The sequence below is a fragment of the Leptonotus elevatus genome, chromosome 6 (genome assembly GCF_054856555.1).
Source record: "Leptonotus elevatus isolate MCC_2025b chromosome 6, RoL_Lele_1.0, whole genome shotgun sequence".
Lineage (NCBI taxonomy): Eukaryota > Metazoa > Chordata > Actinopteri > Syngnathiformes > Syngnathidae > Leptonotus > Leptonotus elevatus.
In genome coordinates this window covers 3,332,505-3,349,938 of record NC_141244.1, presented here as the reverse complement: position 1 = coordinate 3,349,938, position 17,434 = coordinate 3,332,505, and the positions used below count along the sequence as shown (strand labels likewise).

The window sequence follows — 17,434 nt, the reverse complement described above, 5'->3', positions numbered from 1 at the left end:
GGATGTTTCTGTAATTTGTGAGGATAAGTGGGTTGGGAAATGGATGGATAGATTTGATGGCGAAAAGAAACACTGTTTGAGAGCATAAAGAGGGTTTGAGAGAGTGTGGCAAGTGTCTTAACGTTGTGTAACACTGAAGGAAGCCAACCAAAAAAGCAACATTCGCTACGTGCGCGACTGTGCACACCCTCGCAAGCCTGCGCTGCTCAGTGAGATACAGTGTTTACAACTTAAGATGTCTTGAGACTTCGATGGCTGTGTATGTGTGACCAAATTGGCGATACGCTGATGGGTGAGGTAACTCGGTATGCTGGAATGGCCAGGGAGGCATAGCGTGTCTACCAATAATTCACAAACACGATAGACTAACACATGACCCTGTACAGTACGTACGAAAATTGAGATGCGCCCATCTTAAGGTCATGTTCAGTCTACTTTCTGTTACCAATTTGCCAGATGCGCTGGAGGCGCAGCAGCTGTGTGTGTCGGAACGTCCAGAAAGGCGCAACACTACCCCTAAGATTGTAGAATTGTGTTGCACCGCCACGAAAATTGCACACGTGTGCCAGCCTACGAAAATAAGAGCCCTATGTAAGTATTCTTGAGCACAATACTGAACCCCCAGTTGCTCCTGGTGCTGCGTCATCAGTAGGTGAATGAATAGTCAAATGTAAAGTGCTTTGAGGACCTTGTAAGGTATCACCCCAATGACAATCCACTCTACCCATAAAGACAGTGTGATGTACTTTTTTTCAATGAGTAAAGCTATGAGAATGAGTGGAAACAATGTCATAGTCTGTACATGCTAATTATCTCACATTACACACATTTGAGCACAAAAGACTATAGGCATCACTGCTGTAAAACACACCAGTGTGTGCCTACACCGCCCAGAAAATATCTCTAATTATACATCTAATACTTGTCATTCAATTTAAAAAAAACGTGCTGCATACTCACCTAGTTCTCCATTATCTCCCCAATGTGTTTGGTCTCCTTTTGAAGTTTAAAGCATCTGAAGTGATGAGTGGCTTGGGCTGTGCTTGTAAAATGATGCCCTATACCTTGAGTGACCTTCTGTTCAACGTAAAATCATTCAAATGAAGCACTACATGAAACAAAAATAGACATAAAATGTAGAATATTCAATTGTGATGGCTACAGAACAAAGAAAAGGGTAAAAAGAAACACAAGTTTAAAAATGGTGGCATAAGAGAGTGAGGAAAACAGAACAAGAATGAGGATCAGCAAAATGATGGGCTGAAACATCTTGATGAGTGAAATAAAAATGGGGAGAAGCAGAACATTGACAATTTAGTTATCATAAAACATGTCTGTTTTATTATTTTCACTTCTGTGCAAATGGCTACTACGCGCTGTACGATACGACGGCGCATTAGGGCCACGTATATTTATTTATTATTTATTTATTATTATTATTTAGGGGGAGCAATATTCCGAAAAAAAACAACCTCACAAATTTACGAGAAATAAACTCACAAATTTGCGACATTATAAATCCCTCATATCCCGAGTCAAGTCCCAAGTCAAGACTGACAAGTCCCGAGTCAAGTCCCGAATCAAGACTGACAAGTCTCAAGCGATTCACAAGTCCTACGTTTTTAGTTTCAAGTCCTTTCGAGTCATTTTAACAACATTGTAGATTATTTTATTTTGGGTGACCATCAAAGTAGGAGTCAGGGACTCAGGGAGTGGACCCAGACTGGTGCAACAGATTGCCATGTTTGCAATGTGTTACCAGTGAGTTTACAGTTTCATTAACTAAGCAGCTAGCAACAATAATTAGCAGATAAACAACAGACATTAGCTTACTTACTGTTCTTCGTGCAACTTCGGATGTTGAACGAATTTTGAAGTTGTTGCCTCTCCGTCAGTGATCTAATCTTGGACATACTGCAATTCATTTTTTGTTGACTACCTCATAGTTTTTGTACTCAAACAACTAGTGATCCAACGGATTACAAAAGTCTTGGATCGGATTGTTTATCAAAAAACAAAAACAAAATTAAATCAGATAAATAGAACTTTGTCTTAATTTATTTTCTAAAATGCTTTTGCCCATGAAATTAAAAAAATATATATAAAAACAAGAAGTCTAATATGGCCGTTAGAATTTAGGAACACAACTATAAGTGCAATATAAGGCATGATACATTATTATTTTATACATGGTCCATGTATAAAATAACAAGATAACCTGCCTTACGTTATATTGCACTTGCAATGCACTTGAAGTTGTGTTCCTAAAATCCAAATGGCAATATTAGACATTTTGAATATTTTTGTTGTTGTTGTTTTGTTAGTTTTTTAAAGCTAGTGTTTTATAACATAATTATAAATGAAGGCAAAGTTCTATTTATTTATTTTTAATAATGGAAAATACATCTAAGTTCAATTTAAGGCACATTCCCTTTGTTTAAACAGGGAGAGTGGATTACAAAGTAGCATAGGTCCACAATATTGAATAAGAAAAGCAACCGAGCCAAGCAACAGCTGTCAAACTACTGTTGCAACTTGCCAGCCAGGCACCCGATGCTAACGCTAACAGTTAGCTACTAGCCACGAACGTCGGAAACTTGTAGTTTATGTGCAATGACGGTGTAATTAACTTGCGGTTTCTTTGCGTCCTAAATTAGCTATTTAATATACTTTCGGGGTGGCATTATGATTATGGTGGTAGAAAATATGTAATTTAAATAAAAACGTAAATAATGCATGCCAAAATGTCAAAGAGAAGTAGTCAAGCTAGCGTTCCCGCCACCATGTAGGCAGACTTCAAAGTAAAATCCGCCAAGGCTGTTGCATTGGTGTCAATGTATTTTTTGCTCAGCTTTATTTTGAAGTTTGCCTTAGCGTAAGCAGCGTGTGTTTCAGCCTTTGCGGTTTCCCTGACATGACTGAATGACGGCGCTGTGTCAGCCCAGCTGCACACGTACACACACGCGCACAAACACCGAAAGGAACTTACTCGTTAACATACATTTTAATATTTTTGTTTTGGTGGAAGAAGCAAGTCTTTTCAAGTCAAAGAGCTCAAGTCCGAGTGAAGTCACAAGTCATTGTTGGTAAAGTCTAAGTCGAGTTGCAAGTCTTTTAACATTTTGTCAAATCCAGTCTAAAGTCGTCAAACTCATTACTCGAGTCTGACTCGAGTCCAAGTCACATTACTCTACACATACACAAACACACCTCTGCCAGAAGCTAACGTGAGGATTTGTTGGTGATTAATGGAACACTCTTTATAAAATGAAAAGGCAGGATGGAGAGGGATTTCTTCTTAAAATGTCTTGTCATACACGGCAGCTAGAGTGACAACACTTACTTAAAAGGAACACTGACTGTAATGACAAGTTTGCTCTATATTATTTATTTGGTTGTTACTAACATAACTATGATCTATAAACCATGCAAAACTTTATTGTTGATGAAAATACACCGGGAGTCTGATGTACAGGGTTCCCTCGTTTTCCGCTGGGGTTAGGTTCCAAAAAATACTCGCAATAAATGAAATCCGCGAAGTAGTTATAGCTTTATGTTTTACATTTACAGTGGTACCTCGGAGTTTGAACATAATTCGTTCCTGCGCAGTGTTCAAAGTCCGAATTGTTCAACCTATGAAACATTTTTTCCCATAGGTAATAATGTAAATGCAATTTATCCGTTACGAAGCTCCAAAAACTGAAAATTCCTATTTTAATTTCTATTTATGTTATTTACATTTACACCCCGTACAGTATTTAAATAATAAAAAATACCCTACCTTTTTTGTTGTGGTGTGATGGCATCAGTGGACGATAAATCCTATGCTAATGCTTGCTTTAGTTCACTGCTGAGTTTGTGTATTTTACATTTTGCATTTTGTTAAGACTACTAAGCGGTCCTTGCGTTCGTTGTTTAAAGTCAGGCACGTTGTTGAACAGCTAAGGGGGGTCCTCGTGCCAGTATTTACAGAAATAGTCACGGTAGTTACAACGGCGCGATAATCTCCTTCTTAAATCCACTATGGTTCGTAGCACTGTAGTGTTGTCACGATACCTACATTGTGACTTCGCTACTATACCTGCATAAAATACCTTGATACCGGTACTGAAACGGTACCTCGACAAAACTCTATAACAAATTATATTTATTTATTTATTCAAAATATTGGGATGTATGTATGTTAATTTATGTACATATATATATATATATATATATTCATGTTTATCTGTATGTGCTTTCACATTGCATGCCATATTTTTGAAGTACTGCACTTGACTGCATTTAATGTCGTCCATTTTAAATTTGGGCAATACAGTGGCACAAAATCAACACTACTAAATCTCTGCTCTTCTCCATTACGCTCCCAATTAGTCTAATGCGTAATCAAATACTACAAACTAGGAACAAAATAACTCACAATTATTTTTAAGGTAAAAAAATGCGTCACAACCTGTGTCTGTTGCTCTGTCAGTCGTCTGAGCTTTTTCTTCCTACTGTGTGCCTGTTCATTGAACGCACCTTGAGTCCACTGCAGGAATGACTGCTGCTTTTTATTCTGCTTGCCCGCGAAAAACATTTGCTCTTGTTACAAAACGTTTCTAAAACGGAAAATTGAAAACCACACGTGTGTTCTTTATGTGTTTATTGAAAATATGCGTAGGCTATGCCAATTCTGTCGCGTGGTTTCCACTTTGCTTGCGCGCTCCCGTGGAGCCTTAATTAGCGGTCATACTTCTCAACGAGGAGTGCACGTCCAGCTAGCGAGCGCTTCAGTGCGTGAAGCCATCTTCCTGCGCCCTCTCGCACATACGCTGAAAGAGGCATGTCGCTTACTTACGGCGTTTTCCGCATATCGGTAGACAGGCGGCCATGCGTGTATGTGTACCTGCCTTTAAAACAGAGTTGGCAAGCTGTCTCGTATTTATTTTTTTAAGAAAAAAATGATACCGAGCCGTTTTTGACTCCAAAACATCAAGGTACGGTACTGGTATCCCGTGCAACACTATAGCACTGTATGTTTTTCTTTGCTGTCACTGGCACTGTTGTCTTTCTTTGGGCCCAAGGCGAAGAAAATTGTCGTGGAAAAATCCAAATGCACTCGCGAGTATGGAGCACCTTCGGGAATATTCATGATCTGATTGGAAATGAGCAGTGCATCGTCTCAACTACCACAACGTGAATATTCGGCTCCGCTCGGCTTCACTCGGCTACCCGTTTTCAAGGTACTTTCGGCTTAGCTTGCTTTGCTTGGGTGTTCGAACTCCGAAAATGAGTTCAAACTCTGAGGCATTTTCCAGGAGTTCAGAGACGTTAGAACTCCGAGGTTCCACTGTATTATGAATGTCTTAAGGCTTTAAACCACTCTCCACACAGTTTAGACACTTTTCTCATCGAGGCATTTACATTTTCTCACATTTCTCTCTTGTTTAAAAATTCTCAATGTTCAAACCTTCATAAATTTTATATTATAATTTTATATAATAGGTACATTACTGTAGAAAAAAATGCATGCAAAATTGCACTAAAAAAATCAGCGAAACAGCGAGGCCGTGAAAAGTGAACCGCGTTATAGCGAGGTAACACTTATTAAAAAAATATATATATATGTCCTCCTTTTTTACCTTATGGAAGTGCCCACCCTAGTCACTACACACTGAATGTGTTGGCGATGTAAATACCAATGGCGGTGGACGTTTAAATAAAGTTTCTACAAAATGTATTAAACTGGAAATGATTTTTGAAAAATGAATTTTATAGTTATGTTAGTAACAACCAATTAAATAATATAGAGATAACTTGTCATTACAGTCGGGGTTTCTTTTAACACCTATCAGCTAACTAACATTAACCTAATCAGAAGCTAGCATACTTTAGTTAAATACAAGTGAATGACAGAAAACTTAGCTACTTGTACAAAAACAATAAACACGAATGTGTAAATAATAATTCTGGAACCATAAATGTACAAGTAAATATCCTATTAAGTCCTTATTTGAAAACCCGACCGAAAAGTATTGGCACAAACATCTGAGTATGCTACATGTATTTCTTGCTAGTTTATGAGTTTTTTCTCACAAATTTCATAAATCTAAAGATAGTCTAAGACTTTTGAACAGTACTGGTGTACTGAATGAAGCTTACAGATAGAGGTTCCTCTGGTTGTTTGTCATCTTGTTTAGGAACATCCAACCGGTCAATAAAGCTCTGCAGTTCCTTTCTGAAGGCTTTCATCTGCGCATTGATGCGATATAGCAGCTCATGTTCTCGGATCCTGCAAAACAAGAGATGTGTATTTCTTATTTGTAGTACAAAGCGCCACAAAGTGTCACTTAGAGTATATGACCTCAAACATCTTCTACATACCTACCACCGTCCTCTTCTTCATCAAGCCTCGCAAACAGCTCACCATTGGTGACGTATACCCGAGCTTCAGCAATAATGGTGCTGGTGTCAGCAATGAGCCTGTCGATGGTCCGGCCCAGCCTTTCGGCTTCGATCCGGATGTCTATCATCTGCTGCCGGTCCTTCAGGCTTCTGGATAAAAAACGGCTCTCTACAGGTGAGTAGAGGGAGCGCGTTGGAGTAAGGCAGCGGATGTTCCTCACCTCATCCGAGTCACTCTCGCCTCCAATGGGGCCCTCCCGTTTACGGTGGGGTGGCAGGAGGCGAGGTGAGGAGGCTGAGGCTGAGGGGGTGTCATCGTCCCGCCCTCCGTCGCTCTCGGCATCACTGTCCCGTGGGCTGCCTCGTATGCCCAGGTGTGAAGCCAGGTCATAGCGCTGCATGTTAGAAAGCAGCACACGATTCTCATACTGCAGCTGCATTACTTTTCCGCTCAGTTCATTGATCTGCAGACGGGCTGCCTTCAGCTCCTCCTGGAGGGCTTCCATTTTAGCAGGGTCAGTTCCTCCTGGAATGCCGAAACAAGCCAACAGTGAAAAGTGGGACACCTCTGCAAATGAGACTTTAATGTGCTCCACCTGGAGGCCTTATGAAACACATTTTTCTTCAGATACATATTTATGGCCGTTGTTCTGCTCTGCTTGTTTTCTTACCAATGACTGAGAAAAGGCAAAACAAACCTCCGTGTCTTGAGCTAGCTTCATGGGATCCAGCCTTGTACTTGAGTTTGTTCAGCTCATTTGTCACCTAAACACGACACAGAAAAATATGGCTCCATGTTAGAAGATGCACAATGCAATATACACCATTAGGTCTAATTTAATCTATTTGGAGACCTTTTTGTTTTCCTCCTCCACATCTGCTAAATTCCTGCGCAGAAGTTCTGCTTCGTCCTCCACCAGCTGCAGCTGCTGCCTCAGCTCAGAGAGTGCCTCACCCTGCTCTCTGCACTGCTGACCTCCACGGCCATCGGTATCCACTCCTGCAGCCACCAGACTAGGAGAGAACAATGAGCATTGGCATGTGTCCACACACAATCCCAAGCAAGTATCACACTAGGGATCTGCAAAGAATGGCATAGTGAATACACAATTTTACATATACCACTTATAATAGTGACATCAGTATCCTGGGGCCTACCCCAGCTGACTTTGGGCCAGAGGCGGGGTACGCCCAAGACTGGCTGCCAGCCAATTGCAGGGTACACCTAGACAAACAAGGACACTTTGGAGTCCTCAATTAACCTTATATCCATGTTTTTGGAATATGGGAGGAAATCACTGTACTGGGGAAACTCAATTCTACATAGACATTGTACATTTAAATAGGAAAGTATGTATTATAATTAACTAAAAAATATGATTAACTGAGAATATAACATTTCATAAACACGTTTTAAAATGCATTTATATAACCTTATTTATGAATGACCTGTCCGCTCTATTCATTTCAAAAATCCAATTTGGCCCTTTAACACAAAAGTTTGCCCATTGCTGCTGTAGACAAGTTCATGATTTTCTGATGATTCTTTACCTGTCCTCCCTCATGTCATCCAACTCAGCCTTCAGTCCCCTGTTCTCCACTTCCAACTCTACAATCTTCCTCCCCAGGATGTTGGCTTCCTCCTCAACCAGGCGTAATCGGAGCTTCAGCTCAGATTCACGTGTGGTGGGTGGACCCCCAGCTTCACCTTTGGGCAGTGGGCTGTCCACATCCCCATAGAAGGAGCGATATTTCTGCAGCTCCTGCTCCAGGCGGTCTTTCTCCTTGTCTATCTTTGCCATCTTTTTCCTCATTAAAACCGCCTCCTCTTTGATGAAGGCCAGTTCACACTTTAGATCGTCATTTTCTTCCTGTGATTCATAGGGAGATCATTTACTTTTAGTGAATTATGTGGAAAGAAACATATTTTGGGTTTTATTTTTCCGGCCTATATTGCAATGCCCTTTTGTATATGTACTTTATGTATGTTAGAAGGTCAGTAATGTACAGTACATATTGCATATCTGCTGTTCGTACGGTGGAAAATTCTAGAAATTGACGGCTGCAGTTATACAGTTTCAAGTTCAACAAAATGTTTAGAAAATTCATATGCCTACAAAATCAAACATCTTATTGCTTTTTACTTCTGCTCAGCAAAATAGCTTTTCTTTATTTTTAATCGCTATTTTTTGTCAAGCCATCTCAGAGCTGATGATAACTATATAACCAAAATCGAATACAAACACGAAACGGCGGAAAAGGTGGGGTGCTCAGTACATTATGAGCAATAAAGGTAATTAAATCAATTACATGTTCAAAATCTTTTCAACCAACGCATGCTAACATAAATAACATCATGTAGCCAAAACCGACTGTCTCACCTCAGTTGGGGTCTGCCGAGCCTTCCTCTCTTTCTGGAGATCCTTACTTCCTTTTCTTTTCAATGAAAGCTGAAAGGAAACAGCATTTACATTATGAAAATCATCATCATTATCATCAGCTGCTACTTCAGCTGCCATGAGCGGTTACTATCACCTGGACAACATACATCTAAATGTAGAAGAAAAAAACTTTGAATCATCATTGGACGATATTTGGTTGTTGGATTTTGGTTGTCAAAATGATTAACACAGGTCAATAACCTCTGCGATTGGCTGGCAACCAGTTCAGGATGTACCCCGCCTACTGCCCGAAGCCAGCTGGGATAGGCTCCAGCGCCCCCCGTGACCCTTGTGAGGACAAGCGGTTAAGGAAATGGATGGATGGAGGTCAATAACTCAAATTGGATCAAAACTGGACTGATCCACTATTAATTTTGGGGGTTATTTTGTACAAAACTGGGTCAATTTAATGATTTTGTGTGTGTGTGTTTTGTTTTTTAATAAAATTACCCAATTGTTGTTGTTTTTAGGGTCCCTAACAACCCCAAAATGTGGTCAAATTGACCCAAGTAGTGACTTGCTCCATTTTTGACCCAACTTGTTTTTAGAGTGCAGATAAAACCTCATAAATTGGATTATGGATTTTAAATTTGACCCAATTTTTTGGTTGAAATAAATAACCACAAAAATTTGCTCGGTCCCCTTTTGACCCAATTTGGGTTATTTTTGACACAGCTGTTTTTAGAGTGCACACAAACAAATAAAACAAATATTTTTGGATTGTTTTGATAACCTACCCAATCGTTTTTTGTTTTTTGGGGTGGGGGTTGTACATAACCCAAAAAATTGGTCAAATTGACCTAAGTAGTTTTGACCCAACTGTTTTTTAAATGCAGGCATTGGGATTCTACAAATTGGATTATAAGAAAATAACAATAGTATGTGCTTTTAATGAAAATATAGGGTGCTAAGAAAAAAAGGCATGCATTCAGTGCACACTTTCCTTTGTAAAGTGATGCTTAATACCAGAGTATTTCACAGCCTTTTAAACCTTTTATTGTATTCACCTCAATAAGAACAGGTTGTATTTGCCACCTCACCTCTTTAGCCTTGTCCAGCTCATTCTGAAGCACTTGTTTGGTGACTTCCACTTCTATCAGTTGCTGCCTTAACTTCTCATTCTCTTCTTCAGTCCTTGTCCTCTTCTCCTCCACATTCTCCAGTTCATGGTGCAAACGTACAGACACGTCCTTTGCCACCTGGTTAGAGGAAGGGCAAACAATTATGCATGCTTGAGGCTGATGCACAGCATGGACAATAAATGGTAATCCGGGTATGTCAAAGTCACCTTCAGGTCTTGCTCAAGACTTCTGAGCATCTCTCCATCCACTTGTCCACTCTCTGTGAAGCGAATTTTTTTTCTCTCTGCTTTCTTCAGGCGATATTGGAGTATTCTGCTATTCTTGTTAGCTCTCTCCAACTCTCTGCGCATGTCATGCAGGTGGCAGGCATCTTCCTCATAGAAGGTGTCCCGCATCTCATCCATCTCTGCTCTCATCTCCTCAATTTCAGTCTTGCAATCAATGGAACAAATAGCCACGCATAAGAATATGATTGAATTGGCTCTACACAAAGAACATTTTTCAGATACCACCAATGTGTTAATTATAGTGGTGGCCCATCAGGGGCAGCATGGCCTTCTCTTCTCTGGCCTTCCTAAACACAATCAGAACCACAGACCTATACTACAACTTAAATTCTAATATTTGTTGCAAGAAAATTTATTACTTTATTCCTAACTTTCTATTGACTTCATTTTGTAGCGCTCCCTTTTGTTTCACTGCTTTTAGCGTGTGTGTGGATGTCCAATGTTATCTTTATCTCCAATCGGATTTCATCTTCTCTGTGCTGCAATGTCAATCTAATTTGCCCAAATCGGATTTAAAGAAGTAGCTGTACCAGCCGATGTAACTTAATCTATATTCAATCCAATCCAACTTCATTAATAGCGCTTTTAAAACTACACAGTTGACCAAAGTGCTGCACACAGCAGAAAGGTAAAAACACACCAAATAATAATAACAATAAAAAAATATATATAATAAAATAATATATATATATATTATTATTATTATTAAAAAACAAAAAAGACAACAGTATTTAAAAAAAAATTAAACACAATAAAACTGTCAAAATCAAAATCTAAAACTGTGTTAATAAGCCAAAGAGGAAAAGTGTGTTTTAATAGAGGATGTAAGTGCAGAGTGAGCTCATTACAAAATTTTGCTTCAATAATGTCAGCAATTTCCCATCCTCTGATTGGCAGGTCAAAGCAATAATAATAATAATAGATTTTATTTGTAACACACTTTACATTTATAAAATAAATCTTAAAGTGCAAAGACAGAAATACAAGTTTGACTAGCAAAACACATCCGTACACTCTAAAAATGGATTGGCTAAAAAAAACTACCAATCGAGTAGGTCAAGATCATATTGGCTTGATTAAACTGCCGTCTCCTGGTTTAAAACATTCAATAATTAGCACATCTGGTGAGCATGATGTATTTATTTGATTTTTTATTTTAATGTTTTGTCATGTTATTAGATAAATAGAGGATATAGGATATTGATTCTGAGCAGTTTCAGATGTATGGCACAATTGCCTGCTGTTACATTGCATTTTTGTCAGTTTCTAAATTGTTGTTGGTTTCTGTAAAGTGATACATACAGTCGTTATAAGGGGTGCAATTGAGGCCCAGGTACCAAATGCATGGCCTGGCACAGCAGGTTGCAATGCTGCAAATGGAAATATAACAGGTGGGACACTGACAGTGCATGCATGAGTTGTAAAATGAGTATAGAATTTACCTTAAGATCATCATTTTCATCCTCAAGCCGCTCTACCTCCTCCAGTAGTGTCTGGTCACGCTGGGGTGCTACTTGTGGGGGCTCGGGTTCAGGGGAAAGCTCCAAGGCGGGGGGAGATGCTGGTTTGGCCTGCATCTTTGTTCCTTTCTTCCCTAAGCTTTTATTCAGGTGGAACTGAATCAGCTCGGATTGTAAGCACCCCTCTTTCCAGAAACTAGGTCCGCAGCCGACTGTGCTTTTGGAGCTTTTCTTACTCGCTGCAGAGACGTCCCCTCCTTTTTGATTTTTACTCCTCAATTTGGGGGATTTGGATGCGCAGGGTTGGTCCGACACTACTCGGTTCGGATCGGCTCTGGGGGGGGAGGAGGAATCGGGACACAGGCGTGGGGAGTCTTCGGATGTCTGGGTACCTCCTCTTTCTGGCGCAGTCCGGCTCAACGTGGGACTTTCAGCACTGGCGACCTGAACAGCGGCCGCGCCTTTGGATGCGGGAGCGCCCCCGGCCTGCCGCTCCCTGCTGGATGAAACGGGAGAATGACCTCGGCTGCTTCGCCCTCCCCCAGCGCCCACTGCTTGCTTTGAGGCGAGGTGCTTTGACGGGTTGCTCCCTTTTTGTGTCGCTTTGGCTCCGGCGTCTTTGAGGCCAGCGGGGGAGGAGGAGCGCGGCTGCTTCCGGCTGCTATTGTCCGCCAGCCTCGGCGAGTCGGCGGACGATGATGGCTGCATCATTGTGTCAGAGGCTCAGCTCATCCTGGACTACATCCATACCCTAACACTGTAGCTGTAACACAACACCACCCTTCAGCGTCACATTGAATACATAGGTAAGCTCCGGTTTTTGCCTCTGAAATACGACAAATGCAAACAAATGGGGCATTTTAAATGACGCCCAAGGCCACTGAAGTCTCAGTTTGATGAAGTGTATGTGGGATCAGCTGCAGCTCAGCCAATTAGACCACCAGTTTACATACGTCGGGGCGGGTGGGGGTTGAGTGTGCAGAAAGCAAACAAAAAAACAAGTCAAAGGCTATTAATGCTGGGCTAACACAGAGGACAAATATAAATTCAAAAGGCAGTTTTATCATCTTGGATAAAATGAAGATGAGCCGGGCTCTAATATGTTGTGAACACCAACCGTTTCCTGTTAGCCATCGTCCCCTTTTTTTTCCAGCATACACGATGACTCACTGTTACTCAAGGATCAGCTATAAAAAGTATCACTGGTTGGCAACATGATATGTTCATTCATTTGCATAGTTCAAAAATGTAATTATGACCTGTTCAGCCATGAAAAATTGACTATTCTTCTCGAATTTTATTAAATTACACTCTCTTACTCTAGCCTACCAGCAAAACCAGCGTACCCTACAATGTCTTTAAGACGACCCACTGTGAAAAGCAACAGCAAGTCAACTTTAGAAGCCTGACAGTCTAATCACGTCATCCACAGTCAAATTGACTTTTTTTGTAATGGTCACGATCCTGTTGTCAAACAGTAGGAACCATCTAATGTTCTTTTCTTACCTTTTAGTCGGATCCTGAAGCTCAGTGGTGATGAAGGCAGAGGGGATACTGACTCCAGAGCCTCCCAACCACCAGCACTCAATTTGCATATTCATGACATTACATCATCGCTGGGAGGGGAGCTCTCATTGGTGGACTGTAACGGTACAGGCAACATGCCGTGCACGATTTAACAAACTAACCAAACAATTTCTGTTAAATGTGCAGCTTTTTTTGTTTTGTGTGTGTGTGTGGGGGGGGTTAACCTCGTTGAACATTCTATGCTCATTCTGTGCACTTGCAGTCAACTTTAAAGGATGGTCACTCCTTGACAAAGAAGCAATAGTGTTACATTTTCTTCATCTATGGACATTGCCAAGCATACATCACAAAGTCAAAATGGCGGTTTTACTCGATGAAAGGATTCTCCACTCATTGAAAAGCATTGGACTTTGAAATATTGTAATTTCATTTGTGAGGATCATTTAGATTTCAAAATGTGATAAAATGTCGTTTGACCTCTATAGCAATCTGCCTGGCTTGTACACAGTACATTTCGTAGAGTAAATTTCACTCTAAAAAAGATTCTGACCCAGTATAAAGAGAGTAAGCTTCAGAGTAAAATAAAATAAAATAAAGAATAAGAGGAATGATCACAAATATATATATTACAAAAATCATTCAAGGTTTCAGGAACGATCACAGAACCTTCAGGTTGGGAGACAGACAATCTACCCAATGATTCATTACCCTCCTACTGTGTGTAAGTGTATCACTGGTGTCTGGTGGAACCCTTGTACATAATTTTTGGTCTCTTTTTAGACATACAGTAGGTGTGGTATAGCTCAAGTGGTAGAGTGACTGTCTCCCATGCTGAAGGTTGTGGGATCCTTCCTCAATGCTTGAGTGATTTTTATTTATTTACTTATTAATGTTAGATTTTACTCTCTTCCAAGTGTAAAAGTTTACTCTGTTCGGACTGGGATCGAATATAGTATTTTTTTAGAATAAAATTTACTGTATATGCCAGTCACAGGCAAAATAAATACAATTTGCCGTTTGTTTTCACCATGTAAAGCAGGCTTTCCACAATCCTGGTCCTTGAAGGTCAGAGTCCTGCAGGTTTGAGATGTTTCCGTCTACCAACACACCTGATTCACATAATCAGCTCATCAGCAAGCTCTACAGAAACCAGATAACAATCTTGATCTTTAGAATCAGGTGTGTTGGATTACAGAAACATCTAAAACCTGCAGGACTACAGCCCTCGAGGGCCAGGATTAGGGAATCCTGTGTAAAGGAAGTGTTGCATTTGCGGAAATGTCAAAAATGCCCAAATGTTCAGAATTCTCCATAGACAGTTTGTCTCCACATGGGCTGATGAACATGGAGATACTTTTGTAACATTTTCCAGCTTTATACAAACCAATAATTCTTAATCATAAATCTTGTGAGAGCTCTTTCGAGAAAGGCGTGATACACATCAGGCAATGCTGCTTGACAAGAGGCAATTCTTAACTGGTGTGTCTTTCCTAATGTCCAGAACAGTTGTAGGAAACATCTGTCTCTTTGATTGAACTCCTGGTTGTCTCACACTTGATTCTGAATAAGTCTTGGAGAATCCTTGAGGTTATCTTACCATTTCCACCCTGTCCTGTGAATGTGTGTTATTTTTAATAAAAATACGAAAGCATAATGTTAAGCAGGCTGTTTGTTTATTCTCGTGATAGAGATGAAGATCAGACCGCATTTTTTTACCTATTTATGCAGAATTTTAAGTAATTCCATAAGGTTTACTGTGCATACTTTTTCCTCCAACTGCACAGACGTCAGAGTGGAGGAACCACACAGTTAGTGCTGAACCTGTTGAGCTATAACCTTGCTCTGCAAGATGAATTCTCGTGGTATTTGTGAGTTCACAAACTCAGGAGAATACATCTTATACCGAGCCCGTTGATTTCCACCAGTGTTTCGAACCAATCACAGAGCGACATTGTGTTTGGGGCGTGATATGCAGCTGTAACGAAACCAGGAAGCCAGTGCCGACGCTGGGGCAAACAAACAAACCTAACATGGACGAATGGACGCTGCAATAAATTCTGTTCTTGCAGAATTACTCACTGTTAACAATAATATTAATCCATCAGATTTATATAGCGCTTTTGTAGACACTCTACAATGGAATGGATACATTATTCATGCACTCACACATTCACACTGCAGTGGCGGTAAGCTACTTAATTGGCCACATCTGCCTGGGGCATGCTGACGGAAGCATGGCTGCCAGTGTGTGCCTACGGCCCCTCCAACCACCACTAAACATTCGCACCTTACATACACCAGTGTGAGTAGCACTGGAGGGAATGAGTGTGAAGTGCCTTGCCCAAGGACACAACAACACATGACTTGGGGAGAGCGGGGTTCAAACAGTCAACCTTCTGGTTACTGAACGACCGTCTCTACACCCTAAGCCACGGCCGCCACACCTTGTTGAATGATGAACAGCGAGAGGCGCTTTGTGCATTTTTAGCTGGTAAATATGTTCGTGAGACTTCAACTATGACCCTCCAGTTCCAGTGCCAAAGTCCTTGCAGATGAGATAACTGTCACCTCACATGGGAATACGGAAAATCTTCTCTCAATCAGCAATGTTTTCAACAGAAACCATGTATTTTCTTCAAACAAAAACAAGATGCTTCACAATACAAAATGGTTTTAAAAAATGTAGGCCGTAATTGTATTTTGCTTTTCACAATACCCTAATTGTGAAATAGTCAAGAGAAACTGTATTCAAAGCCCATGCAACTGAAATATTGCATTTGGAATCAAAGGTTTAGTCTTGTGTAATGCTGTCAGGTGAGTAATATGAAAGAAGTGTCGCTTGTGGTTCTGCCTGCCAACTACTTTCTGCAAGAATTTGCTTGATGTTCTGGAACATAACATTTTAACATATTTGGAACTCTTACAGAAGAAAGGAAGTTGAATCTTGGATTCAGAAGGAGCAGTGTGGTTTTTGTCCCGGCCATGGAACAGTGGACCAGCTCTACACCCTCGGCAGGGTCCTCAAGAGTGCATGGGAGTTCGCCCAACCAGTCTGCATGTGTTTTGTAGACTTGGGGAATGCGTTCGACCGTGTCCCTCGGGAAGTCCTGTGGGTGGTGCAAGGTATCAAGCCACTGCTAGAGGGACGTGTCCGTCAACTAGAACAGATTAATTTGGTAATTTAGATTGGCGGACACAACAGTTAGCATGGGTTGTAGCAGGCCTACTAGTCCAATTAGCATTAGCCCTAAGCAGCTTGCTAACCATGGTGAGCCTGTTCAGACGCATAACAGATAGCTAGCCCTACTTCACCTCGGTCTACTGGCTCCTGCATTTTAGTTATAGGTGACTCCATCACTCGCAACATTAAGCTTAAGAATTCAGCCACAGTAAAATGTATTCCTGGGGCCAGAGCACCCAACATTGAAGCTAACATCTAAAATCTAAAAAACACCAGGGACTTGCACACAACACTAGCTACTCTGACATATTCATACATGTTGGCTCCAATGATACTAGGATTAGGCAATGAGAGATTACAAAGAAGAACATAGCTAAAACTTGTAATCTTGCCAGGAAGATGAGTCGGCATTGAGTAATTGTCTCTGGTCCCTTGCCAGCAAGAGGAAATGAGAGGTTTAGCAGATTATTCTCGCTTTATCGGTGGCTGGCTAGTTTTTGTAGCAAGCAGGGATTTCAGTTTGTAGATAATTGGCCCTCCTTCTGGGGGTGACCCAACCTGCTGAGGTTGGATGGCCTTCACCCTAACTGGGAAGGCGCCATCACTCTTTCTAGAAATATAGATTACTGTTTGAGCCTTCCATGACAGTGCACATTAGAGCAGGCCGGGCTACAGGTGATCAGAGAGCCCGTTATAACAGGTGTGAAGTCTGTAAGGCTAGAGCTAACTAGCGCTATGCTAGACTCATGCAACACACATAGTGCTTTATGTAGATTATTAGAGCGTTGCACTTTACATACAGATTCACTAGTACTGCTGCACCACATACTGACTTGTTTTCTATCTAGGTGGCGGGTTACAACTCTGCCGTGGTTGGTTACATCAATAATAAAATGCTTACTTCTGATTAAAAAAAATACTACCTATCAGATTCCTAGGCTACAGTAATAAACTCATATCGAAATTTTTGTCGAAGGACAAAATGATACGCAGGCAACGCAATGTTTTTAATATTATGACTAGCAACTCCGTAATGTTAAATAGCTCGGATTAACTTACTCTATTAAAA

General features: G+C 40.8%; 1 protein-coding gene across 3 annotated transcripts; it reads right to left on the bottom strand.

Moving 5' to 3' along the window:
* Window positions 1-965: 965 nt before the first annotated feature.
* Window positions 966-13,245, bottom strand: LOC147171812 (microtubule cross-linking factor 3-like). 3 transcript variants are annotated; one of them, XM_086078035.1, is made up of 11 exons: window positions 13,164-13,245; window positions 11,640-12,420; window positions 10,117-10,341; window positions 9,869-10,027; window positions 8,769-8,837; window positions 7,939-8,258; window positions 7,242-7,401; window positions 7,086-7,152; window positions 6,367-6,913; window positions 6,145-6,274; window positions 966-1,269 (listed from the first exon to the last, which is right to left on the bottom strand). In XM_086078035.1, exons 2-11 carry the CDS (start codon window positions 12,366-12,368, stop codon window positions 1,159-1,161), a joined length of 2,517 nt encoding a protein of 838 aa, XP_085934161.1. In that variant the 5' UTR covers window positions 12,369-12,420; window positions 13,164-13,245; the 3' UTR covers window positions 966-1,158. The 3 variants fall into 3 exon arrangements, 2 of the variants coding, with proteins under 2 accessions (XP_085934161.1, XP_085934162.1); XM_086078036.1 differs by having other exon boundaries at window positions 11,640-12,483; window positions 13,164-13,223; XR_015095343.1 differs by lacking the exon at window positions 966-1,269 and having other exon boundaries at window positions 6,367-6,537; window positions 6,609-6,913.
* Between the last annotated feature and the right edge of the window lie 4,189 nt (window positions 13,246-17,434).